The sequence below is a fragment of the Dermacentor variabilis genome, chromosome 2 (genome assembly GCF_050947875.1).
Source record: "Dermacentor variabilis isolate Ectoservices chromosome 2, ASM5094787v1, whole genome shotgun sequence".
NCBI lineage: Eukaryota > Metazoa > Arthropoda > Arachnida > Ixodida > Ixodidae > Dermacentor > Dermacentor variabilis.
The window spans coordinates 162,686,702-162,713,706 of NC_134569.1; the positions used below are offsets into that span (position 1 = coordinate 162,686,702).

The window sequence follows — 27,005 nt, forward strand, 5'->3', positions numbered from 1 at the left end:
GGAACCAGTGCAAATCCCTTGTTTTTGAAGATAAACACTTCCATCCCACTTCGAGAACGTCGAGCATAGATACATGGACAATAGTTCAAGAAAACCCTGTGTAGATATTCAGATGGTGTTTACAAACTTCACTTCATCGTAAGCATCAATAGCCTCTTGAACACATACTAATAACTCATCATGTGGCAGCGAATAATATACATCTTTTACATCTATAGAGAAAGCTTTCAAATTGCTGCCTACATGCGTCTTCAGGTACCCTATTACTTCTTCTGAGTTTTTGGTCAGAAAAGGATCATTCACTGCAAGCAACTTCAACTTGCGTTGAAGGAAAAGCCCTACGGACTTTTGCTAAGTTCCCCCTTCCGACACTATAATACGCAGTGGCCATTCTGGTTTATGGGTTTTTATCGAAAAAAACATTTCAAGGCTGCCAGATATTTTACTTTCGATTTCGCGGACCAGGTTACTCAGGTTTAATTTCTGCCAAAGCTTCTTAGCTTCTAATTTCACCTTCGCAAGTGAGACATCATTCCTGTTATGAAAAACTGAATCCAAAGCTTCATCTGCCTTCTGTTTCAACGAGTTATGTGGGATGACCACAAAACCACCTTCTTTATCTGCAGGAAGCAGTGCCAAGCTATTTTTGCGAAGGAAATGTTTCCCACTTTTTAAGTTCACGACTGGCCTGGATGGCTTAGCTCGCGACACAACATCCACACCTACTTAGAATCACCTTCCTACTTCATTTTCCTCAGCGCACTTTGAAATGTATCTAACCAAGGTTAAGAGTTCAGGAGCAGACAGTTTAGGTTCAACAGCAAATTTTGGTCCCAGCTTCAGGGTGTCTCTCACATACCCAGGCAGTTGTATGTCTCCCTCGATGTGGACTGCATTGTTCCGTTTCCCTTGATTCTTTTCCTGTTGATTCTGTCTTTCCCGTAGCTGCCTGAGCAGAGGTCTCCAGAGGGCTTCCACACTGTCGTCAATTCTTGTTGAGTACTCTCGCCACCTCTTCCTTTTTGTTGCAGGGTGATTGGCCTGAAGGAACACTCTTACGTGTAGCAAGTCCCTGTAAAGCCGAGCTTGTCTGAGACATTCTGACCTCAGGATCTTGCAAATTCTTCGTCCATGTCCTCTGGAGGGTTCAAGGTCCCCGCAAAAGCGTTGCACGTCCGGCGGCATTTGGTCGAGCCGTAGACAGTACGAGAGCATGCGTGCCCTGCAAAAGGCTGCTGCGATGACGGTGATGAGTATGGATGGATGCAACGTAGAACACAAAACAGAGCCCGATGTACTAGAAATGTAACTTGAAAGAGCGTAGGTTAGGGCGTGAATAAAGCCATTGTTGGAAGTTAGCGCTGTGTCCTCGTCTCGTCACTGTCTTTCGTCCCTTCTCGTGCGCTAAAAAACCTCAGTTATGGAATACCAACACGCCCTAACCTACGCTCTTTCGTGCTACGCTTGAGGGCACCGCAATTTTTTCTGTCATACATCTCAGAAGATTACCCGCAATGGTACTTCATACTACAGTTTCTGACCTTTGTTCACGTCTTTTGAGGCCACGATGTAGATGGGCACTCATATTTCTATATGATCATTAACCGCGGTGTGCTTCTTTATTTTACCTCTCTCCTTCCTCCCGATGCCAACTGTAATTTTCTACACTAGCGATGTCATTATGGGTGCTACCGCAGCGCCTCACATTGCCCTTGACTTCCTTCTGGGGGGTCTATATTCTTAAAATGGTTCGTTGTATTTTGCTTGTTCTTTTTGCACCTACCCTACTCTTGTTGGCCTTCCCTGGCTGCCTTAGCGTCGTACCATCCCCTGCAAAATATGATTCCACCTTATGCCCGGCCCTATGAGTTATGTGCTGAGCAAGCGATGTAAAATACAACGTATTTCCATTGTATGAGAAGTCATTGCCTGCTTAATCAATGAAGGATTTGGTGCGTGTCCCCCCATTGAATATTCATCGCTTTAAACACTGCTTCGGCACCCTTGTAAATGACGTGATGTCTATTTTACCATCGTGATCTATTGTTGCGCTGTTGTGGACGTTCTTATGCGCAGACTATGACGCGACTCTGCATGGATTTTAGGCTTGTAGAGGCACCAGCCTTAGCTCTAATCTTACAGTTGTACGGATTCTCCTTTATTATCTATTCTAAATATTCTTCCGTCATATATGTCACTCTATCGCTATTATAAACCATAATCTATTATCTCGGCTAAGATATGTGGACACGAATGTTTTATATAGGGCCCGTATACTGTTTGAAGAGTTTCATTTTACCTTGCAATGCAATCCATTTGGCAATTTGGTTTGCTAGCATGTTACCCTCGAAGCTTCTATGGCTAGGTACCCAGCAAATGAGAGGCTGGTTAGATCGATGGATATCTCTTTATGTAAGAACGCACAAGTTTCTAAGGGTAAAAATTGTCCGTGGCCTCTGTTGGAGTAGTCATGTGGACCACCTAAAGAAGCACCGGACAGCTACCTCTCATCTTTTCAAGTTTCCTGAACGAAAAGCCTGGCATGCTCCATTACACATGATGATGCAGTTGTACTGGATGCTGTTTGTCGGGTATCTGTAGTACACCTTGACAGTGCGGACCGATAACTGCCCAACCATTCATTCGTATGCACTCCAAAGTGCTCAGGCGCAGGCGCTTAGGGTTTGCCTACAGCTGCCAAGATGTATATCACCATCCGAAGCCATTGCAGTTGCGCGTGACTACCCCGTCAAGATTAACATTTTTATGGAAGCGCTCAGAGCAAACGTCAGACATCTTGCTCGGGCGCTTCTGCCAGACGACTGCCAGACAACTGACCACGTGCCTTTTCTTTGTCAGACGATACTGCCTGATCCTGTCAATGATGCCATAAGATTACACAGCTGCATCGAGAGATTTGTTTTGCCCTTGTGCTTGGCTAAACCTCAAGTTGGACTGACAGTATCAGGGATTCGAACGAACGCAGAACTATGATCACCAGCTCTCAAGCAGCTTTCGTTTCTCTTTCTGTACCACCAATAGAACGGTCATAACAATATATACACATATAGTGCAACCACCGGGGACGGACCTGCAGGATCAGTAATTTTTCCAGCGAGTGTCACTACCTTCAAGTTCAAGACATCGCATCAGATTACGTGCGCAGCCGTGGAGCTTGCTGCTTTTCGTAGTGTATTACGCATAGATAAATATGAACGACCTCGAAAGTGGAGCATTTTGAGCGATCCTAAGGCAGTTCTACATTGCTAGTTTTCCGCAACTATTGCTACAAATCCGATCAGCCACGTCGCGTACGTGGCGGCATTCGTCCACTGGAACAAGGCCGAGAAAGACAGGATCGACGCGCTCATTAGAAAAGCGTACAGAACAGCACTGGGTCTCCCCCAATACACAAGAAACGAAAGGTTACTACAACTCGGAGTGCATAACACGCTGGAGGAGATCGCAGAAGCACAGAGAATAGCGCAACTCGAAAGACTCTCCGGCACCAATGCGGGCAGAGAAATCATGGAAAAGATCGGCATAAACTACCACGGAATGAACGGCCCCAAGATGCAGATTCACCCAGACGTCCGAGCCGCAATCAACACGAAAAATATCCCGAAGAACATGCACCCCGTGCACAATGTCGAGAGAAGAAAATGCCGCACGAAAACGATTCTCAAAAACCACGGCGCGCGGGAGGGGGTGCTCTTCGTAGACGCCGCGCGGTGCCGCCGACACAGGGACGACAATGGTGGTGTCGGCGCTGACAAAGGTAACTCCCTCTTCGCAATGGCGGTCGTATGCACGAAAGGAAAGACCGTGACTGCCGGCTCCGTAAGGACTAGATCGTCGGAGGCAGCGGAAGAAACGGCAATCGCATTGGCTATAATCAGCGGTCGGCAACAATACAGAACAATAATCAGCGACTCCAAGACGGCTATTAGGAATTTCACAAAGGGCTGGGTCTCCACCGAGGCGGCCAAAATCCTGAACCACAGAGCAGAAGACTTTAAGAACGGCACAATTACACCCAAATACCTCAAATGGATCCCGGCACATATGGGAGAAGTTACCATGAATGCCCCTCCCAACCTCAACGAGAAGGCCCACCGAGTCGCGCGAAAACTAACCCACCGCGGCACGGACAGTGACGGCCCAACACCCCGCAACCCCCGGGGAAGGGGGAAGGATTGCGGCGGAGGCGATGCAGAAGACGGAGGAGGCGACGACGACGAAGAAGCGATTAAAGACGACAGGGACAGACTGGTCACGTACCACGACATACTGACACACTACACGAAACAAAGAGAAGCATACCCACAACCCCACAAACAACTCGACAGGTCTCAAGAAACAGATTGGAGAAGATTGCAAACCAGAACGTTCCGAAACCCAGTACACTTAAACAGAATAAATTCAACACAATATCCAGACGCAAGCTGCAAGCTCTGCAAACATGAACACGCAGACATGGCACACATCTTGTGGAAGTGCACACAGATCAGTTCAGTATACGTAGAGGACAAGATAGAACCGGACCTTCTCGAGGAGCGATGGCTAAGCGCTCTGACTAGCTCAGAACTACACGACCAATTATGGGCTATCCAGCGGGCCCGGGCAGCGGTGGAAAGGCTATGCCTCACCGCACACAATGCCCGGGTGGCCTGAGCCCGGGCTGGCAACCTCGCAGGTCCTTTTTCCATTAAAGTTTTTTCCGTCCGTCCGTCCGAGAGCTCCCTCAAGACACGACTTAAAATTGGCGCTGTGGCATAATGGGGTATGAACAGGCCGATGAAGCTGCTCCATCTGCTCATGAAGACGGCGTGCAAGAGCCGATCCCACTATCAAGAATCGATACAGCAGCACAATTTCGACTGCTTGAATATTATCCCTTAGAATCGTAGTGGAACACGCCTAGTTTGTAGTACACACGTCTCCATACACTGGACCCCTCTCTGCAACCTCAGACTCCACCTAGACCAACCCAAACAAAAACAAAGGCACTTGAACAATTGTGGCTTGGCGTCGCATTTACGAATTCGTTTGCTTTCCGGATCGGGTGGGAGGATAGTGGTGCGTGTGACAACTGCGGCTACGAGGAAAATATCAAACACTTTCTGAGTCTGTGTGCCCGATACATCGCGCACATGCAGTCACTTGCGACCGCGCTAGTGCGTCTTGGGCGAGCGGCCGTTTTCGAAGCAGAAGTCTTGGTACACCGACCTATACATTCGTAACACCACGAGACAGTCAAGACAATGAGCAAAACGAGAAAAAGGTAAAAGCGGGAGCCAAAGTTTCGACAAGTGGCCTTCTGTTTTTCAAGGCGACATATGGTTTCCTCGGCACAATATCACCTTAGCTTATGTCGCCTTGAAAGTAGACAAGTGCAGTCGTCGAAACGTTGCATCGCACTTTTCCATTGCTCTCGTTTTGCTGATCATAATGAATTTTCATCTCCCGCCCTCCCCATGTTTTCACAAAACAATGAAGGCAATGCTGAAATTTTTACGTTCTAGTAGCCTATTGCAGAGACTGAAATTCTCATAGACGTTTCTCAATCAATGGGCGGACCATTTCCTATGTAAGAACCTACAGATTTCTTGGCGTAATTAACGACCGAGACCTCAGTTGGAGCCCGCATGTGGCCTACATGAAATGGCGCCTGACAGCAACCTCCCAATTGTTTAAATACTTGACAGGAAAGACGTGGAGGATGTCAGTAGACGCAATGCTGAGACTCTACAGGGCTCTCTTTTTCGGGCTTTTAAGATACAGTCCACCTGCACTGAACAACACCTGCAAGACAAATATTCGTGTTCTGCAGGCAGCACAAGCTCAAGCACTCAGAGTTTGTCTTGGTTTGCCCAGATGCACGTCAACTGGGGCCATTATTGCGATTGCTCGGGACCATCCAATGCAAACTCACATCACGGTGGAAGCCTTGAGAACGCATATCAGACATTTTGCACGTGCCCCCTATCACCACCTTGCAACACTACCTTCAGACAGGCACGAAGCATCAGTCTCTAAAACTATCATCAAGTACAACGACTAACTTTCCTCGGGCTTCACCGCTGCATCTAAACCATCGATACCTCCTTTGTGCCTTGTCAGCCCCACAGTCCATCTCAGCGTACCAGGAATCGGGAAAAGTCTGAGCTGTCGTCGCCTGTGCTGAAACAACTGTCTCTGCTTCTTCTGCACGAGAAGTACGCGGACAGTACACATGTTTATACTGATGATTGCACAAACATCCAGTGTTCATCCGGTTCTGTGGTCGTCCCAGCAAGAGGTATTATCATCAGCTTTAGGACTGACCACCCAACGACATCTACATCTGCGGAACTAGCTGGTCCTCGCGCTGCACTTTCTTTCGTCAATCGGGAATCACCTCAACAATGGCCAATTTTCAGTTACTCAAAGGCAGCCCTACAATCTGTGCCATCAGCTCTGCGTCGCGGGCCATTCGAACAGCTTGTGCTTGATATTACATGCCTACTCCATACATCACATGAGAAAGGACATCACCTGACGTTTCAGTGTCTGCCAAGTCACTGCGGCGTCATAGGAAATGAAGACGCCGATAAAGCCGCTCGGACAGCGCTTGAAGACACAAAGCAAGACGCCATACCACTTTCACGGTCCGACGCAGCCAGCAGACTTCAAGTGCTTCACGTGAGGTCACGCTCTCTCTATGGTGCACACTAAGCAGCCAGACCAACCGCAGCAATCAACACGACCTGCCCTCATTGATGCATCTCTGTATGCCAACTGGACTCCGCCGAAGTGAGGCCACGCTGCTTTATCGCTTATGGCTAGGGGTGGCCTTCACGAAATCCTACTCGTTTCGCATTAGAATGGCCTACTACGCTCGCTGCAATGCCTGTCTTTGCGAGGAGACGCTGGAACACATTCTGTGCGACTGTCCTGAATATAATGTTCAGAGGCAGTCCATGGCGTCCGTTCTAGCGCACCTGGACAATAGACCATTGTCAGTTGCAACCATTTTTTCATATCGCCGACAGAAGACATCACAGCTGAAGGCGACGAAGGGACTACTTCGGTTTCTGAAGGATACGGGCTTGGACAAGCGGCTGTGACAGTTATGTCACGTACCGCGCAAGAGTGATGGACTGTAACTGACGATGTGTTTGCTGTGTTATGTGCTCTCTCTCTCTCCTCCCATCTTTCATCCCCCCCCATTCCGCTCCCATGTGTAGGGTAGCAAACCGGTTAGGCTAAACTGGTTAACCCCCCTGTCTTCCTTCTCCACTTTTTGCTTCCTTCCTTCCTTCCTTCCTTCCTCATAGACGTTCACGACCTTCCATACATTTTTTGTGTTCCTTTCCTTTTTCTCTCCACTGTTCTCTCCATCTGTTATTTCCCCTTACCCGCGCCCCAGTGCAAGATAGCAAACGAGAATCTCTTTCAGTAAACGTCCCTGTCTTTCCCATCCCAATTATCAGTCGCTCTCTCGTCAGATATATACGCTATGCACATGACGGAATAAATTTCCATAAGTACAGAGTAATAGAGCAAAGCCATGTGTTGCTGGAGTTCCATGTATTTTTTCTGTTTGGCCGTAAATAAAGAAGGTAGAAAGAAAAACATTAAATATACACTGGTTAGCATGGCGCGATCCCAGAATTTGTGGAATACCGGGTCGACCGATGGCGGAGGGGAAGCAGGCATCAAGCACCGCGCTAATAATAATAATAATAATAATAATAATAATAATAATAATAATAATAATAATAATAATAATAATAATAATAATAAATATTATAAAAACCATAATAATAAATTAGATAAATAAATCAAGGTACATTGTTTCAAGTCGGTGGGATTCGTTTTCAACAGCACAAGTACTCACGAGCAAGAGTCATTCCCTTATACACAAAGGATAAAATGAATATACAATCATACACCCCATAGTGGCAAGAAGACAATGCCCCCGACTGTGGGGATGCTTGTGCCGGGCGTACGAAGCGTGGAATTAGGATGTCCGCTCTGTATATAGCTCCAGGTACACTGAGTGTCATATCGAGAAGGACATCACCACGCACTTTCCATAGGTAAGCCATGATGACACTACATCTGTAATCATTGTTGGAGACTTCTATGTGGACATTCCCAACCTAAAATACGTGGTTCACTCAGTTTGCTGTAGGAATGTTTGGTTTGAAGAGCCGCCACACCAATCCAAGTCGCTCAGCTACTCAGCGACGGTCGCGTAGAGATACAAATTTGGTCAAGAATCTGTCCAGGGTTCTAACCGAAGCAATCAGTGTATATCACAGTAATTACGAAGGTGTCATTACTACCATTACCATATGATGAAAATAAATACAGGCACCCTTGTCTTAACATGTGTCATACGCTACAGCTTCACTGGTCATCCGCCTGCTCAATGTAAAATAACACCTCAGTTTTTTCGCGTTTACGGACTTCGATTAAAGCTTTTACGACGCTTGGGAAGTCTGTAAATAAAGTTGTTTCTTTAAGCTTTGATTTCCTGAAAAGTTTCTCCATCGGCGTCGCCGCCGCTGGGAAGCGGATCTCAAAAGTTCAGAGTTGGCAGACCAGCTCTGGGCCATCCGGCAAGACGAAGATGCCGCCGGAGTCCAAGGACTTCGAGTTGCCACCTGAGGTCACCACAGCGAAACTGCCGGACCCTTCATTAATAAAGTTTCTTGTCTCTCGTCGCAGCTGACAATCGTGCATAGACCTCATCTGTAAAGATACTTGTTTACGGTACAGTACAATAGATTCCAAAAAAGGATGGAACGACTCGGTACGTTATTTACAATTGTCAGGGTGAAACTCGGCATTAGTGATTGTACTGAACTCGAAGGTAACGCAATGTAATATCTGCCTCCGCAGCATGTTTTGTGATCTCCACAAATGGTGGATCATACCCTGTAAGCTGCCACTGCCACGGAGGCAATGACTTAGCAGGAGCCATAAGGCGATATACAAGGAGCGTAATCCCCATTTTCCGCTGAGGTTTCTTAGACGCAGTGAGAACGGTTTTCTCGCTGCCAGTTGATTATCAAACAGTGTAGTACGTGTCACGTGATTTACGGTTTTGCTGGAAGGTTGTTCACAGCACGCCTTCATCATCATCACCATCATCATCATCATCATCATCATCATCCTAGTTGCGGCCACTTAAGGGCAAAGGCCTCTCCCAAACTCCTCCAACAATCTCTGTCATGTACTAATTGTGACCATGCCGTCCCTGCAAACATCTTAATCTCATCCGCCCACCTAACTTTCTGCCGCCCCCTGCTACGCTTCCCTTCCCTTGGAATCCAGTCCGTAACCCTTAATGACCATCCGTTATCTTCCCTCCTCATTACATGTCCTGCCCATGCGAATTTCTTTTTCACGATTTCAACTAAGATGTCATTAACTCGCGTTTGTTCCCTCACCCAATCTGCTCTTTTCTTATCCCTTAACGTTACACCTATCATTCTTCATTCCATAGCTCGTTGCGTCATCCTCAATTTGAGTAGAACCCTTTTCATAAGCCTCCAGGTTTCTGCCCCGTAGGTGAGTACTGGTAAGACACAGCTATTATATACTTTTCTCTTGAGGGATAATGGCAACCTGCTGTTCATGATCTGAGAATGCCTGCCAAACGAACCCCAGCCCATTCTTATTTTTCTGATTATTTCTGTCTCATGATCCGGATCCGCCGTCTCTACCTGCCCTAAGTAGATGTATTCCCTTACGAGTTCCAGTGCCTCGCTGCCTATTGCAAATTGCTGTTCTCTTCCGAGACTGTTAAACATTACTTTAGTTTTCTGCAGATTAATTCTTAGACCCACACTTCTGCTTTGCCTCTGCAGGTCAGTGAGCATGCATTGCAATTGGTCCCCTGAGTTACTAAGCAGGGCAATATCATCAGCGAATCGCAAGTTACTAAGGTATTCTCCATTAACTTTTATCCCCAATTCTTCCCAATCCAGGTCTCTGAATACCTCCTGTAAACAAGCTGTGAAGAGCATTGGAGAGATCGTATCTCCCTGTCTGACACCTTTCTTTATTGGAAATTTGTTGCTTGCTTTATGGAGGACTACGGTGGCTGTGGAGCCGCTATAGATATTTTTCAGTATTTTTACACACGGCTCGTCTACACCCTGATTCCGTAAAGCCTCCATGACTGCTGAGGTTTCGACAGAATCAAACGCTTTCTCGTAATCAATGAAAGCTATATATAAGGGTTGGCTATATTCCGCACATTTCTCTATCACCTGATCGATAGTGTGAATATGATCTATTGTTGAGTAGCCTTTACGGAATCCTGCCTGGTCCTTTGCTTGACAGAAGTCTAAGGTGTTCCTGATTCTATTTGCGATTACCTTAGTAAATAGTTTATAGGGAACGGACAGTAAGCTGATCGGTCTATAATTTTGCAAGCCTTTGGTGTCCCCTTTCTTATGGATTCGGATTATGTTAGCGTTCTTTCAAAATTCCGGTACGCTCGAGGTCATGAGGCATTGCGTATACAGGGTGGCCAGTTTCTCTAGAACAATCTGTCCACCATCCTGCAACAAATCTGCTGTTACCTGATCCTCCCCAGCTGCCTTCCCCCTTTGCAGATCTCCCAAGACTTTTTTTACTTCTTCCGGCGTTACCTTTCGTATTTCGAATTCCTCTAGACTATTTTTTCTTCCATTTCCGTCGTGGGTGCCACTGGAACTGCATAAATCTCTATGGAACTCCTCAGCCACTTGAACCATCTCATCCATATTAGTAATGATATTGCCGGCTTTGTCTCTTAACGCATACATCTGATTCTTGCCAATTCGTAGCTTCTTCTTCACTGTTTTTAGGCTTCCTCCGTTCCTGAGAGCATGTTCAATTCTATCCATATTGTATTTCCTTATGTTAGTTGTCTCACGCTTGTTGATTAACTTCGAAAGTTCTGCCAGTTCTATTCTAGCTGTAGGGTTAGAGGCTTTCATACATTGCCGTTTCTTGATCAGATCTTTCGTCTCCTGCGATAGTTTGCTGGTATTCTGCCTAACGGAGTTACCACCGATTTCCATTGCACACTCCTTAATGAAGCCCACAAGATTGTCGTTCATTTCTTCAACACTAGGGTCCTCTTCCTTATTTACAGCCGAATACCTGTTCTGTAGCTTGATCTGGAATTCCTCTATTTTCCCTCTTTCCGCTAACTCATAAATCGGCTTCTTATGTACCAGTTTCTTCCGTTCCTTCCTCAGGTCTAGGCTAATTTGAGGTCTTACCATCCTGTGGTCAATGCAGCGCACCTTGCCGAGCGCGTCCACATCTTGTATGATGCCAGGGTTAGCGCAGAGCATGAAGTCTATTTCATTTCTAGTCCCGCCGTTCGGGCTATTCCACGTCCACTTTCGGCTATCCCGCTTGCGGAAGAAGGTATTCATTATCCTCATAATATTCTGTTCCGCAAACTCTGCCAATAACTCTCCCCTGCTATTCCTAGTGCCTATGCCATATTCCCCCACTGCCTTGTCTCCAGCGTGCTTCATGCCTACCTTGACATTAAAGTCGCCCATTAGTATAGTGTATTTAGTTTTCACTCTACCCATCGCCGATTCCACGTCTTCATAGAAGATTTCGACTTCCTGGTCATCATGACTGGATGTAGGGGCGTAGACCTGTACAATCTTCATTTTGTACCTCTTATTAAGTTTCACAACAAGACCTGCCACCCTCTCGTTAATGCTATAGAATTCCTCTCTGTTACCAGCTATATTCTTATTAATCAGGAATCCGACTCTTAGTTCTCTTCTCTCCGCTAAGCCCCTGTAGCACAGGACGTGCCCGCATTTTAGCACTGTATATGCTTCTTTTGGCCTCCGAACTTCACTGAGCCCTATTATATCCCATTTACTGCCCTCTAATTCCTCCAATAGCACTGCTAGACTCGCCTCACTAGATAACGTTCTAGCGTTGAACGTTGCCAGGTTCCTATTCCAATGGCGCACCCTCTGCTGCGTCGCAGGTCTGACCGCCGCCGTGGTCAGTTGCTTCGCAGCTGCTGGGGCCTGAGGGCCGGAGTTTGATTGGTATGTTCATATAGGAGGTTGTGGCCAAGTACTGCACCAGGGTGGCCAATCCTGCTCTGGTGAAGGAGTGCGTTACCGGTTCTGGTCACCGGGATCAGGCCACACTCCAGGCCTCTGTGCAATTTTATCAACACGCGGATTTTTTTTTAAAATCCGGTGGAAAATTGCCGGCACCGGGATTCGAACCAAGGACCTCTCGCATGCGAGGCGGGTGTTCTACCTCTACGCCGCCGCTGCACAGCTCGCCTTAACAGCCTGAAAATACGTGAAGCTGGAGTATGATCCTTGCAGATGAAGGGACCGCTCGTTGGCTTCTACGTAGCCAGGCGGATAGCTGGCGGTTGCCTAGTGAATACCTAAATTGTGAACAGGCTCCAGCGTCGTCTAGGCACTCGTAGTAGCAGACTGATACACTATGACCCCGCAGTCTGAGCGTGTACGTAGTAGCTTTCCTTTATGTTCATTAGGTATTTCCTATCACTACATCATGTTCTGCGCGACAGAACGCTCAATGTTTTTAGACATTTATAATTAGAAAACGTTATGTTTAGCACAAAAGAAATTTTTCTGTCTAGTATGATTTGCAAAATGTTCCGAGTTCACGGTTATTTGCGGTCCATGAGGTTCTGCATAAGATTTTGTAATCAGGCGTCTCTTTCCTCTGAAAATAGCAAAGCTGTATTTGTTAGCATTGAGGTGAAGCCATTTTGATCGGTCCATTTAGACAGCTTCTAAATACTTAGCTGAATTTGTCGCTCACTGATGCAAAGCTACAGGGCCTAAATCTAACAGGCACGTCACTGATAGATGCCGAATAAAATATACTACGTGGTACTTTTGAAAGGAAGGAATTCGTATTTATGATAAAAAAGCGTGTAGTTAAGTACACCACCTGGCGGTAACTTCGTTTTCTGCATACATGATCTCGATAGAGCATTTACAATTCTAACACGGAATGTGCGGTCTGGTATATAATTTTCGATTCCGTTAAGTGCTTGTCCGCCAATGCCAACTTCAAACAGGTCGTGCATAGTCCACCCCAACACGTGGTATCGTAGGCCTTTACCTTATTTATTTTTATTTGTTTACACATACTGTAGGCCGACATTTTGGTCCAAGCCGGCAGGGTGATAAACTGAATGACACGCAAGTAACAGACGATGCATGACAAAAGAAACAAGAGACATTACGGTACGAAAAAAGGGATACTTAGGAAATAGAATAATCACATGAAAGTTCGATCAATCTCAATTGCAATGTTACCGGAACCAACGATGCTCTCCGCGTGAGAATTCTCCTTTATCTACGGCTCTCGGAAAGAAATTGTACTGTATGTGTTAGTCATGGCTAATATTATAGTTACCAAGCTCTGCTTAGTATGCCTTGTTCTTCTTGTGCAAGTCGGCTTGAGACAAACTGGTAAAGTTTTATTAAGTAGCCCAGAAATGTATTATGAAGTAGTGTTGATCGGCTAATCTTTCTGCTTGTTTCCATTGTTTGGATGTTGTATTGTAGCCTTAATATAGTTGCCGAGTCTCCCTTTAATACTTTCCCTAAACAAACCATCCAGCTTTCCTCGAACACACACTAATTCTTTGACGCATTTACTAAAATGTGGATCCCATACCGCGGTGGCATATTGAAGCTTCTACCGTTATACGGAAACCCAATGGATTACAGTTTGTAGAACTTTTCATGGGGCACCTAGTCAAATGCCTTACAAAAGTCCAAAAAGAAGAGAGCGAGCGAGAGAGAGAGAAAGATATACACAAAGGAAGAGAGGTAGGCATTAGCTATAACTTGCTCTGGCCTGCTACTCTACACAAAATCAAAACCTCCAGCTGTTCAGCGCAATGGAGTCCTTCGAAAATTCTACCCCTGTCGACACAATAGTAACAGTGGTCCTCCCATTTCTAAAGCCATGCTGAATATTCGAAAACATTTTATGGTTTGACAAAAAACTCCTTTATATAACACGCCACGACTTGTCCAACACCTTAGAATAGGTGCTCGTAAGGGATACAGGTAGATAATCGGAAGCGTATAAGCAGTCACCCTCCTTAAAAATCTGAATTGCACGAGTTGTGCGCCAGTCGACCGGTATGTCACCGGTTTTTAAGAATATACTAAAATCTTGGTCAATAAGCCTGCTCTTTACACAGCATACCGCCTCAGACAAGCGTTTGGAACATTGTCAGGGCCAACACGCTTCCTCGTATCAAGACTAAGGAGAAATGCCGCAACACCCTCTCAGGTAGCCAGTGTGTCACTTACAGGGACAGTAGGCTTTAGTGGTTGTCATTCCTCAGAGCTTGTAGAAAGCTAGGAAAATTATTATTCAACCTCGTGGCATTTGAGCTTGCATCGGCCATAACTGAACCATTATTTTATTCTTGTCATCTCCAGTCTAGTTTCCTTTAGGTGACGCCAGAACTTTTCGGGTTTAGTTTTATGGAACTCTTCGAGCTTGTGGCGAAAAATTATGTTTCTAGGACTTCTTAATTGTCTATGAAATTGCTGTATCATTTCGACAAACGGTTGCGTACTGTCTTGCGGTGCTTCCTCGGTCGCTAAATTTTACGTTTATCAAAATTAACATTTAGAGTAATACAAGAATTCAAACTGCTTTTATGAACCTTTTTTACTCCTACAAAGTTAACCATTAAAAATTTATTCATCCGACTGCACTGTAGCCAAGAACTTTCATTTTTACTGTTAAGGGTGTGATGGGGGGTTAGTCTAAGTAGTCGATTTTCGGAACGTCATCTGCCCTGTTATAATTGCCTACCACAATCAATGTCGAAATTTCAGGTGTCTCCCTCAAGCTTTCATGCAAATAAATTACATTAATTTATGGTCAGAAATACCTGCTTCATCCTGAGCAGTTCACCCGGAAAGATTTTACAGGCTAATAAAAGGTCTTTGATGCATTCTCCCCGGGTAGGCTCTTTTACAAGCTGATCAAGGTTAAGGGAAGAAAATCGTGTTGAGTATTGCGTCGTTGGTTGTAGAGTACCCGCTCCTCAGGTTATCCCAGCTAATGGCATGCAAGTCGCGATCATTTGTCACAACTGTTTTTCCCATGTAATGTCAAGAAATGATCTTACAGATTAAGCACGAACCTATCGTCAGAGTTGGGAGCCGGGTACACTGCACATAGAAAAAAGGACACCTCTAAAATTGACACTTTCAAGAACAAGCTTTCATGGTCGGGAATTTGATAACCGATAAGAGCACCCACAAAGCACTTAGTAATGTTGGTTACTTCGCTGCCGCGAGACCTGCTTTCGCATCTGTTTAACTTATGACTCGGTGGTACAAACTTATGAGCGCCAGTCAAGCAATGCAGCCATGTTTTTGCTATAACACACAGATGTGGATCATGCAACAGGAGTGTTAGAAGCTTATGCGTATTGGTTAGTGTGCTTCATGGGTTAAGAGATAAGAAGCGCTGTTGGTGCGATTTCGATTTTATTCGCTAGCTTCCTGGCTGTGAACTGCCATTCCTTGGAATCTCCCGCCCTCAATCGGCTACGTAGTCCCAGGCGAGAAATTGGTCATCTATTCTAAGTTTATCATAGACAAGTTGGACCTTTCTGCCGCCGTTTTTTTCTGCCTTTGTTCTCTCCCAGAGTTGTTCGCGCCAGCGCTGTGTAACTGCACTGTAGTAGTTTTGTACTTGCAACTTCTTGTCATTTCGCATAACCGATTTATTTTTCAATGTAGTCCTCAAAGTATACATTACTTGTATATTCTTCGAAGATCTCCTAATTCTATGAATTCTTGGGACTAAAAGCAGCTCACGCCCAGTTTTCCTTCGAACACCTCAATTAGAACTATATTCCGCAAATCCAGTTCTGTTTCATTTTGTTCTTCGCGGATTCCAAAAACAACAGCATTCGACCTTCGTCTGCGACATTCTGTATCAACATGTTTTCCCTGTTGAAGTTTAAGGGTGTCTTCCAGCGAGGGTACCCTTGAACCCTATTGCCTATTTCACTTGTTTTAGTTTGTGTTTTCTCCACCTTTTCTGCTATATCATTTAAATATCCATCAAAGTTAGTCAACACGCTCTTCGTTATCTCAAGTAGGGCTTTCAACTCAGCAATGCCTGCCTTCATGGAGTGCTGATCTTTTAAAAGCCTTTGAAACAAGTCCTAAACGGTAGGCCCAAAGTTCTCATCAATGTCATTGCATGAAATATGCTTGCATGCACGAATAAATTCATAAGCGTTATTCAGACAAGTAGGTGGGTACGGCAGAACTACAAGGAATATTTCCACTGCGTCTAGAATAACTCTAACTGACCTGCACAAGAAAAAAATGCGTGTCCTCGCACTCTATGAAGAAGGATAACAAGCGAAGCTGTATTAGGATGACTATATTAACGAGTATTTTGATTTATATTGATTACTATATTGCTACGGAACAGTATTTGCGATGACAAGAGGCGAACAGTGTGAAGACGACGACGACGATTGGAGGCTAGCTTGGACTGTTGCCTCTTGGCCTGGATCAGGACTGGATCAGCCTGTACGCGAACGTCAGCCGCAATAACCTGTGGGACCCTACTATCATGCTCGCCAACGTGGTCTTTTACCTCACTGGCACAGCTCGAGATTGGTTTCGGACGCACAAAGATTAGCTCACCAGTTGGGATTCGCTTAACCAAAAGCTCGGAGACTTTTTCAGCAACCCCTACGGTAACCAACTTCCCTCGCAGAAGTCGTTATCATGCTGTGTGCAGACGTCAACAAAGCCCTACGTCACGTACATTCGGGATGTTTTGGCTCTGTGCCGCAAGGTTGACGCACAGATGACTGAGTCAGACAAGGTTACCCACATCCTCAATGGCATTGCCGACGAGGTCTTCAACTTGCTCGTATTCAACAACGTCGCAACGGTGGATGCAGTTATAAAAGAGTAAAAAAAAACAACCAAAAATAAAAGCCAACGTATCGACCAGCAGTTTGCCCGTTTGCCCAACACCCCCGCGACATCTTCCTGTGCTGAGGCTCCTCATCCCAACAACACTGGCGATGTTACCAGGATCGTCCGGCGTGAGATCGAGGCCGCCTATCCGGCTGCCTTCGACTGCTGCTCCACCAACGCACCTGCAGTCACGGTTTCCCTGATCCAGGCAGTTGTCTGCCAGGAGTTCACACCATCTGCTCGGCCCATCGCCCTAGTACCCACTCGGCTTCTTCGATGCCGCCTCGTCCCGCATCTCATTACCCACCACGTTTCCGTGACCCATCTGAATGGCGCACTGCTGACGACAAGCTCATTTGTTTTCACTGCCATCGAATCGGGCACATTTCTTGGTACTGTCGCAGTCGCTGGAGTTCCTCGTCCCGGTCTCCTTATACTGCCTACTCTCACCCCCAGGTGGCCCTTCTCGTCCCTATGCCACACGCTCCGACAATGCCGTTCTCATGCCCCGAACCACACCTATTCTCGTTCGCCTCCGCCCAACCGACGACAATCTCGGTCTCCCCAGCCCCGTCGCTCCTTTTCGCCGACTGCCTTCGGACGCCGCTACCAGCGGGAAAGCTAGACGATGCAGCACCTCGAGGGCACGCTGCATGGCTCCCTACGCCGCCAAATACTCTACTGACGTTGCCCACTCAACTGAACCTTCTTGACGTGCAAGTCGACGGTATTGCTGTATCTGCTCTATAGACACTGGTACGCATTTATCGGTAATGAGTGCTGACCTTCTTAACCGCCTGAAGAAATTAATCACGCCCGCCACGAGGCCTGTTGTCCATGTCACCTAGGGCGGAACAGTAATTGGTATGTGTGCCGCCCGCGTCACCTTCGCCGATCGCTCCAGTATCGTGCTATTCACAGTCATCGCCCACTGTCCCCACGACATCATCCTCGGCTTAGACTTTCTCTCCGAACATTCTGCTCTCATCGATTGTTCCGCCAGTACTCTCCACCTTGATCTGCCTGTTCTGGATCACGCTGAACCACACCCCACTCGCCCCAGTTCCGTCGACTCCGTTCGCTTGCCACCTTCGGCACTGACTTACGTTGACTTAGTGTCATCCCCACCAGTGCCCGATGGCCACTACATCATGGATCCTATGCAAGACGTCCTCGTTACACACGGGATCACAGTACCTCATACAGTTTTATCTATTACGGCGAATTGCTTCTGCCTGCCAGTGGTCAATTTTGGCTTGACGACCCAAGTGCTGCCACGCGGGATGTCTCTCGCCCAGCTTTGCTCATTCGAGGATCACTCAGTATTGCAGTAGACGACAATACAGCCGAATCCTCCTCTACCATCGCACTCGGCAACTTGTACCATCGCCGACTTCCAGAAAATGATTGCGTCCGACATGCCGTCCGAGCGCGCTGGTGAGCTCTACCGCGTTCTGTTTACCTACCACAATATTTTTTACTTTAACGATCGTCCTTTGGCCCAAAGTACAGCTGTTAAACATCGCATTACTACCCGCGATGCCCCTCCTATTCATCGCCGCCAGTATCAAGTGTCACCGGCTGAGCGTCAAGTTATTCACGCAGAAGTTCGCAAAATGTTTGCCAAGAACATTATTGAACCGTCATGTAGTCCATGGGCGTCACCTGTTGTACTGCTAAAAAAGAAGGATGGCTCATGGAGCTTTTGCGCGGATTCTCGGCACCTTAACAAGGTTACCAAAAAGGACGTGTATCCCCTACCTCGGATTGATGACACCCTTGATTGCCTCCATGGTGCTCGCTATTTCCCCTCTATTGACCTTTGCTCCGGCTACTGGCAGGTTGCTGTGGACGATCACGACCGCGAGAAGACTGATTTTGTCACACCCGACGGTCTTTATCAATTAAGAGTGATGCCGTTCGGTCTCTATAACGTTCCTGCCACTTTTGAACGCATGATGGACTCCATTCTTCGCGGTTTCAAATGGTCCACGTGCCGGTGCTACTTGGACGACGTTATAGTATTCTTCCCAACGTTCGCTACGCACCTCGAGCGCCTCTCAGCAGTCCTGGACGTGTTTCGTCGAGGCGGTCTGCAACTCAACGGATCGAAGTGCCAATTCGGCCGTCGCCAGATTACCGTCCTTGGACATCTCGTTGACGCGAACGGAGTGTAACGGGACCCAGGCAAGATCCCTCCTGTTACGCACTTCCCTATTCCGAAGTATTTCTGTATTGAATGTATAAAGATACACCTAACTTCGCGGTTTTTCATCGCCTTTATTTTGACACATTCGTTACCACAGCGACCATAGTTTTGTGGCTGGTGTAGTACATCGCAATCGGATGTACTGCTATGCTACACAAGTTCTTGCCAAAGGTTACATGCACACACGACCGGTGACGCGTGGTCGGCACATTGACGTCCGTGTCGCACTCAAATGCAAACCGTTCCAACAGGAACGATACAATCCACTTGCCGTCGAGTCGCGCTAGGTCCACGTTGAAGTCGGCTATTGATGGCTACACTAGTGCGCTTTATTGTGCTTTTCTACCCTTTAATGGGAGCGAAAGAGCGCGGGCATCCCACGTTTTCTATGTGGCCATTAAAGTCATGCGTCCTAACATGGTCAATAAGATCATAGCATTTAGAGTGACCACTGTGACTGATATTGCGCGGAAATGGTAATGGAGTTTACACATAGACGGAAAGTCGTTCAGCCATGCGTTGTTTAGGGTAATCCGCGTAGGAGCAGACGTGGAATTCGACATGGTGTGGTATCCGAAAATAGATGGTTCATCTTTTTAAAATAGTTCGAGCATGTCGATGTTAAGATGCCCACCGAATAATACTGTGTAGATATAGAGGATGGCAAAATATAATGGTTTTTGTAGAAATGCTAAGAAATCGGCGCCATTGCTGTCAGGAGGTTTGTTGCATGGCACACGCACAATACTTCAATATATGACAGTAACTACTTCGCAATTTTAAATTTGATATAGGGAGTCTATCAATCGACTCATCCTTTCAATCTGCGCTGAAATAGAAATTCTGCCACCTCACTAGATTTTCTGTTCAAATAAAGTGTCTTACTCAATATGTATGATGTCCGTTTCATTACAGTACCACATTATAGTCATCAATATAATAGATGACCTCAAGCTGAAAAGTTCTAACAATGCAAAACGGTTCATCCTTCCCAGGACTTAATTGCATATTCAAATGTAGAACAGTAAGAGGTGAGCAAAACTCACCTCTTGCTTAAGCGGCGGATCCAATGCAGACGTGATTATGAATATATCACACATTCTGATAAAGCGCACTAGTAGAATTAGAGGCTACTGTGTACACGTACGCTCTAGATAAGCCTGGTTTTTATAGCCACAACAGGCTGACCGTGATGCTTTCGAAAATAAACGTTGTCATTGTAGTACCACGGATATTTCAAGTGATTGTCCTTGCCCAACGTTCATTTCAGAAAAGTAGTGCCCGACTAACCTGAGTGAAGTTTTCTTTGAGGAAAACAGAATTCAACTCTTAGTTGATAGCCTTCCTTGTAGAAAGCCAAAAGTCACAATTATATTTTCAAATTAATTGTTTTTCTCACGCTACTAACACAGTAAAATATTCCTGTTCAGTGTTCTGTTCAAGCTGTTGCGATATGTAACGTATACGTGGTACTTCTTTTGCTAGCAGCGAGCTAGCTCCTTATGTCTGCCGTGACCCGCCTACAAGCGACTTGCGCTTATGCGGGCAGGATGTGTAAGAAGTTGTGAGCTGCAGAAATAAAGATGTATGTATGTATGTATGTATGTATGTATGTATGTATGTATGTATGTATGTATGTATGTATGTATGTATGTATGTATGTATGTATGTACGTACGTACGTATGTATGTATGTTTGTATGTATGTATGTATGTATGTATGTATGTATGTATGTATGTATGTATGTATGTATGTATGTATGTATGTATGTATGTCAGCTGCAAGAAGCGGACATAAACGCTAGGGGATTGCCTTTTGCTGGTGGCTTTTGGAACGCTATGTATGACTCAGCGACAAACTCAGGCACCTAAATTCGCCGTGCAACCTTTTTATCGTTAGATTACACCTTCGTCACACTCCAATGACATCATTCAAGTACATTGTTCCCGTTACATGCCACTAGGCTGCAAAGCATTGTGCGTTCGAGCTTGACCTGAGGATGACGATCGTTCAATAAGTCGCTTTATCTGAGATTGTATTCTACTCCATGAGAAGAATCCCGGTGAATCACACCAATCTGTGCCATGAACAATAGCTCTGACGGCCAGAGCCGAGATAAATGCGGTATCTAGGTCTCTATATGTGCACTTGAAAGACCTTTGATCTTCAGGGACTTACATATCAATTCAAAATAGACAAAAAAAACACGGCTCATGAAGATTATGAAGTATAAAAGCTGGACTGCGAACGCAGGTTACTCACAATTCACTCGATACAACCGGGGAAATATCCTGTGGACTTCTGCTTTAGGTAAGTAGATATACTCATACCTTTCTTCAGTTCCCTTGCTTATGTGAGAAGCATTCAGTATTACAAATATTAAAAGCTATGAAATATGGCCTATATGAAATACAGCCCTCTTTCTTTGGACATTAGTTAAGAAAGTAGAATCTACGGAGAATATATTCTCAACGTGTGCTAGCCTTTGTTGTACAAAGGTGCTTGTTTGCTATCATGCGTGTGACGCGGTCAACCTAAGTGAAAATAAAATTTGGGGTAGGAGCGTAGGAATCAACGATGGATTTACAGTGAAATATTCTCAGCGTATAAAAACGTCTCTCCGTAAATAAGCAGTTCCTTTGAGGCAGTGGTGGTGGGTTACTACATACAGGCCGTGTTGGTTAAAATTAGGTTAATAAATATTTATGGAACACGCACATCCCTAATTTAAAGGTAGTCTGCTTGAATAGATGGTGCTGAACAAATAGCCGTGCTTTAAAGCACTGTAGATGTGTCTTTGTGCACAGACAGCTATATGGTTTTTACATTTCTCACAGACATCATGAGGCTCATTTCCGCAGCCGTTTGTATCGTGGTGCTCGTCGCCATTACGGGTGCGTATAAATATTTATTCCACTAATGAACACAGTAAAAAAATACATCAAATTCATTGTACAGAAATGAACCTATGGAAATTAAGCAACAGTAAATGGAGCAATCATATAACCACAAACAAGCTTTGCAGGCCGGCTACAGATCTTTGTTATCTTCAAGGTTTCAATGCGACAATTTATTCTGTGTTACAATGCGCCGATTATTCACTTTCAATTTCAAGCGCTTTTGAACGCTACTAACTATGACATGAGTGTACCCTATAGTTACACTTCAGTCCGTTTTTATTCTGGAAATCAACTGTTGCGCCCGTTTCAACAGAAGAAACAACAAATTTCAATCTTGCTGCGTTGACAGTACAATACGTATTACTAAAAGTTGCTAGAAGGTAATTATCAAGCACACCGTTAGACACTGCCACTTGTGATAATCAATAATTTGCTGTAAGTCGCATCACGCGTCAACTTGCACGAGAATGCCATCGGTGACCCAAAGGTTGCTGACATTTTCCTCATTTGCCGAAACACCTCGTGTTTTTAATGTACTACAGTTACTTCAAGCGAAACATTCGTTAGCCACCCAAAAACGTCTAACATGCACTCCTGTTCATGCCATTACAGCGGACGCACACGCCATTCCCGAAAAGGAGTCCAACCTTGAAGCAACATTCGACAGGGCGGCCAAAAGTGCCGCTCAAGATGCTGTTTATGTGGGTGAGATCCTGCGAGAAGTGGCCCAGACCCTAGCTCAGGACGAGGACATTAATTCTGAGGTACGTAGAAAAAGCAGAGTATAATCGAGGTCGCCAAACACTTGCTTTTTCCATAAATGGCTGTCGTCTACTTCTACTAGCAGCTGTTGTGGTCCGTCTACAAAAGGCGGTAAAATTGTGTGTTAGATTGGGCGTCCACGTCAGTGCCCTAGCGACGGCCCCTTCAGCGTACTAGAAAGTGATGTCGAAGGCTATGCTTTTCTGGCTGCATGCAACGGAATCAATTGCATTCCCGGAAACACGTTGTAGACATCATATATTGAGCACGACCCACCGAAGCAGAAGCGCCATTCTCTATCTAAGCAGATATGGTTGTGAGTCAGATATTGGACGTATGTTTCTGTAAAAACTTTTACACATTTTATTCTTCCTTTTATGGACTCCATCATTTCATTTGTTTCTGAAAGTGCCAAACAACAGCTCTACGGCCTAGTGTTGGCGCACTCGTGTCACACAGAAAAAGAAAGCAGCCAACCTTAAGAAAACGTATCATATGCACCTCTACGCACTTTTTCACGAGTTCCGATAATAACATTAGGCACAACTAATTTCTTAATATTTCGTAAATGTTATCACTCCAGATAGGCGTAGTACTTCAGTACATGTATTCTGCACGATCGCAAACTGCAATCGATGTGCGTAGTGGGCTTAACTGATGGTTTCTGTCCAAAGGAATTGTAGTATGTGGAATATGGACTCTATGCCTGTATACTTATATGTGTAGGCTGCTTATTTGGCTAAGGTGCATTGACACTTTAGGACAACGAAGAACAGACAACATTCAATTGTTGAGGAGTAGCCTGAAGAATAATGGGTACGTATATGTTCGGATAAATGTTGTTGTTCATTAGTAATCTTTCCTATGCAAGCAACCATAAAGCAACCAGCCAAGGAAATGCGTGTCTTTGCTGCCATATTCGGTTAATGGAAAGCAACACATCAAAAACGTGGACTGTTCATTCCGCCAGTTGCAACATCGCCAATGAGGTGGTGGCCCCTTTTCTATCATATCGCGCTGTTTTTACTGCCCCGCTCAATTCAAGCGAGAAAAATACGCGCTGATCCGCTGGTTTTACAGAAATGGCGGTGGGTTCTACTCAGAACGGGTGGATAAGCCCTCTGGTGAAATAATGCTGGCTAAAGAGGTTGGTAACAAGAACCTCAATCTCGGTGCATTCGTGTCGTTATTTCCTTTCTTTGGCTATTGTATGTAATGCCCTTTACTGCATGCGATCGTTCATGCGTACTTTATTATATTTGTAATGCTGCAGTTTGCACACTGCGACGATTGTTTGCAGTGCCTCCCATAATGCTTCCTCAGCGCTCAGAGGGATTCGAGTAAATAATATGAGAAGCCGTTATGCCTTACATAAGTTCCAATATAGAAAATTACACTAATTTACGCGCTCCTAAAAGAAGCTTCACCAAATGCTGTTTATCGTCTGGCATAATATTTATTTATTTATTTATTTATGTCAGATACAGTCAATCGCCGTGGGTTTTTTACATGTGGGCATATATTGTAGACACACAAAAAACAATAAATCAATCAATATATATATATATATATATATAGCAATGAGATTTAATGTATAGTAATTGGTATTTATTTGTCTCAACAGCGTAGAGTTTGTGCAAACATTCTAAATTATTGTAGTTATATAAGCAAACATTTTACACCCCTGCCAAATGTCATACCCTTGACGTGTTAAGCATAGTTGCATTCAGTAAATCGGCAACTCATGGTTTTAGTATAAATATATGCGGAGGAAGGGACAGGATTAATTAGAACTAACATTTACGCAGCGAGTCCAGTAAGTATTTCACCCTTTCATACTTACTGGCTTTCATTTTTCAGAGCGATGAGTACTTTTTGCGTGCTCTGTGGGAGAAAACAAAGGACGCTTTGAAAAACGCCACTGAAAAGGTGAAAGTCACCCTAAAAGGCGCCTTCGACGATGCCAAAGACCACATCACGAAAGCCGCTAAGGAGGCCAAGAAGAAGCTCCAAGACAAGACAGCCGAGGTCATCTCCAAGTTGTTAACCAAAGTTACGAGTGGCTATGCCGTGGAAGATTCTGCCAATCGTGGCAGTTTTATGAAGATGTTTGTCGGTGTTGTCATGCGAGCTGCCGAGCGATTTATGAAGATGGCCAAGGCTTTGGAAAGTATTCAGAACTGAAGAAAATAAATAAGCTTAACTGCGAAACTCATAAAAAAGCTTTGGTGTTGTCCTTTTTCTTTTAACTCGTAATTGCTGTGACACATTCCCGAAAATGAAATATCCAGGAAAAAATTGATAGGGAATATGGTTAACGAGGTTGCACATGGTTAGCTGTCCAGCGACGGAGGAGGTGCAGTTGCAGAGAAAGGGATAGGACAAGCGCAAACCATAATAAATACTGCAAGCCCAGTCATAACAGTGTTCGCCACGCATTTAAAAGTGGACACTTAGTCTTTTCCTTTAACATTGCGAACATGATCAATTATGTTTGCTTAGAAATGAAGTGCTATAATACCAAGGGGGTGTTTATTTCACCCCAGAGAGACACAGCCTACGCTATTTCATCCGTTGTTGCTCAATAAGGTTCAAATTAATTTATACTCTCTCGGACAAACCTGTTAGAACGGCGGGATCCCTCAGTATACGCCAGCAGGCCCCAGTACGGAGCGGCCGCACGCAAGAGCACCCAATCGAGCTTCGCACCACCGCTCGCGCTACCGAGTCACTTTGTCCTCCCCTTCCTCGATTGCTGGCTCCGTAGCCGGAGTTGCCATAGTGTCCCTCCCTCTGCGAAGGCGACGATGACAATGGACCGCGGCGGCTTACAGCGACGTCGGCTTGTAAACTGGTGCACCGAACGAGAACGGGCGGAGCAGGCAAGGTCTGAGTCACTAATGTCTTCCAGAAATTCGAAGACCCTAAAACTGGCTTCACAAAGATGCGGCAGACAAGGTGGCGGAGCCTCTGCGTTGTCGAGATTTCGCAGGAACAAGAATGCTCTAAACCATTCCCGGAGGCACACCTGGTCCGGTCTTCCTCCTCCTCCTCGACCTCATTCCGACGAGTGCACGCAGCAGGTCGCCGGAAGTAGCAGCCGCCCACCCGCTGCCATTCAACCGCACAGAGACAACACAGCACCGCACCCCGCAGTTAACAGCAATGGTAGATCACAGATGGTGATGATCGTCGCTCGAGCGCTGCCGCTTCCACTGCCGTTGGCAACTGACCTCAAGCGCCTCATAAGGTTCTCGTCCCTGCCATCGTTGAACTCGTCTTCTTAGGAATCATAGTCATTGTCGTCTTTGCTACCACTGTCGCCTGCCGGCGCCGAGGAACCACCGCAAGAGTGCGCGTTTCGCCCTCCTCCGACTGGGACGAGGACCACACGCCGCTCTTTTTCTCGGCTTCGCTACCCGACCAGCGGTCCTTCCGAGCCGCTTTCTTTGCCAGCTTGTTGTTGCGCGCCTTGGTGCTCCCTTATATTCAACGGTCCAGTCATCGTCGCTCTCCGACGTCTTCAAATCGCTGCTCGCGACCGCGCCGCCGCGTTTGAAGCCACGAGTGGTCTCCGTGCTTCGACAACTTCTCGCGTTGAGGAAGCACTCCATCGCGTTGACGCAGTAACGGCGCCGACAGGACCCTTCTCCAACGGTGGCGCCGGCAGTTTCAGCAGCGCGTAAGAGATAGCTCTACTCCCGTGTCCCATACCAGAAAAGATGACGGTGACGAAGGAGCAGTTGGGCGGAAACACTTCTCAGCAGACGGCAGAGCTGCAGCTCGAACCGCGGAGATGTTCATGCACCAGACCATACCGCTGGGCGTCGCTACTGGCCGTGAAACGGGCGCAGCCCGCCTTCCCCCCGATCATGGCCCATCCCGGAACGCAGCCGGGGCCCCACGTTATGGGCACCAATTTGGGAATGATGCTTTCTCTCTCTACGTCAGCAGGCACCGGTCCTAGCAGGCCGCACGCAAGAGCGCCAAGCCGAGCCTCAAACCACCGCTCGAGCTCACGAGTAGCTTTGTCCTCCACTTCCTCGACTGCTGATTCCGACGCCGAATTTCCCATAAACATTATTTTTGTTCATCTACGAACACGTTTTATGCGATCTGCACTGCACT

At 46.0% G+C, this 27,005-nt stretch overlaps 1 protein-coding gene across 2 annotated transcripts; it reads left to right on the forward strand.

The window, feature by feature from the left end:
- Positions 1 to 21,418: 21,418 nt before the first annotated feature.
- On the forward strand, positions 21,419 to 25,099 carry LOC142572903 (uncharacterized). 2 transcript variants are annotated; one of them, XM_075682345.1, is made up of 4 exons: positions 21,419 to 21,525; positions 22,053 to 22,109; positions 22,728 to 22,879; positions 24,738 to 25,099. In XM_075682345.1, exons 1-4 carry the CDS (start codon positions 21,429 to 21,431, stop codon positions 25,059 to 25,061), a joined length of 630 nt encoding a protein of 209 aa, XP_075538460.1. In that variant the 5' UTR covers positions 21,419 to 21,428; the 3' UTR covers positions 25,062 to 25,099. The 2 variants fall into 2 exon arrangements, with proteins under 2 accessions (XP_075538460.1, XP_075538461.1); XM_075682346.1 differs by lacking the exon at positions 22,053 to 22,109.
- The last annotated feature ends 1,906 nt before the right edge of the window (positions 25,100 to 27,005 follow it).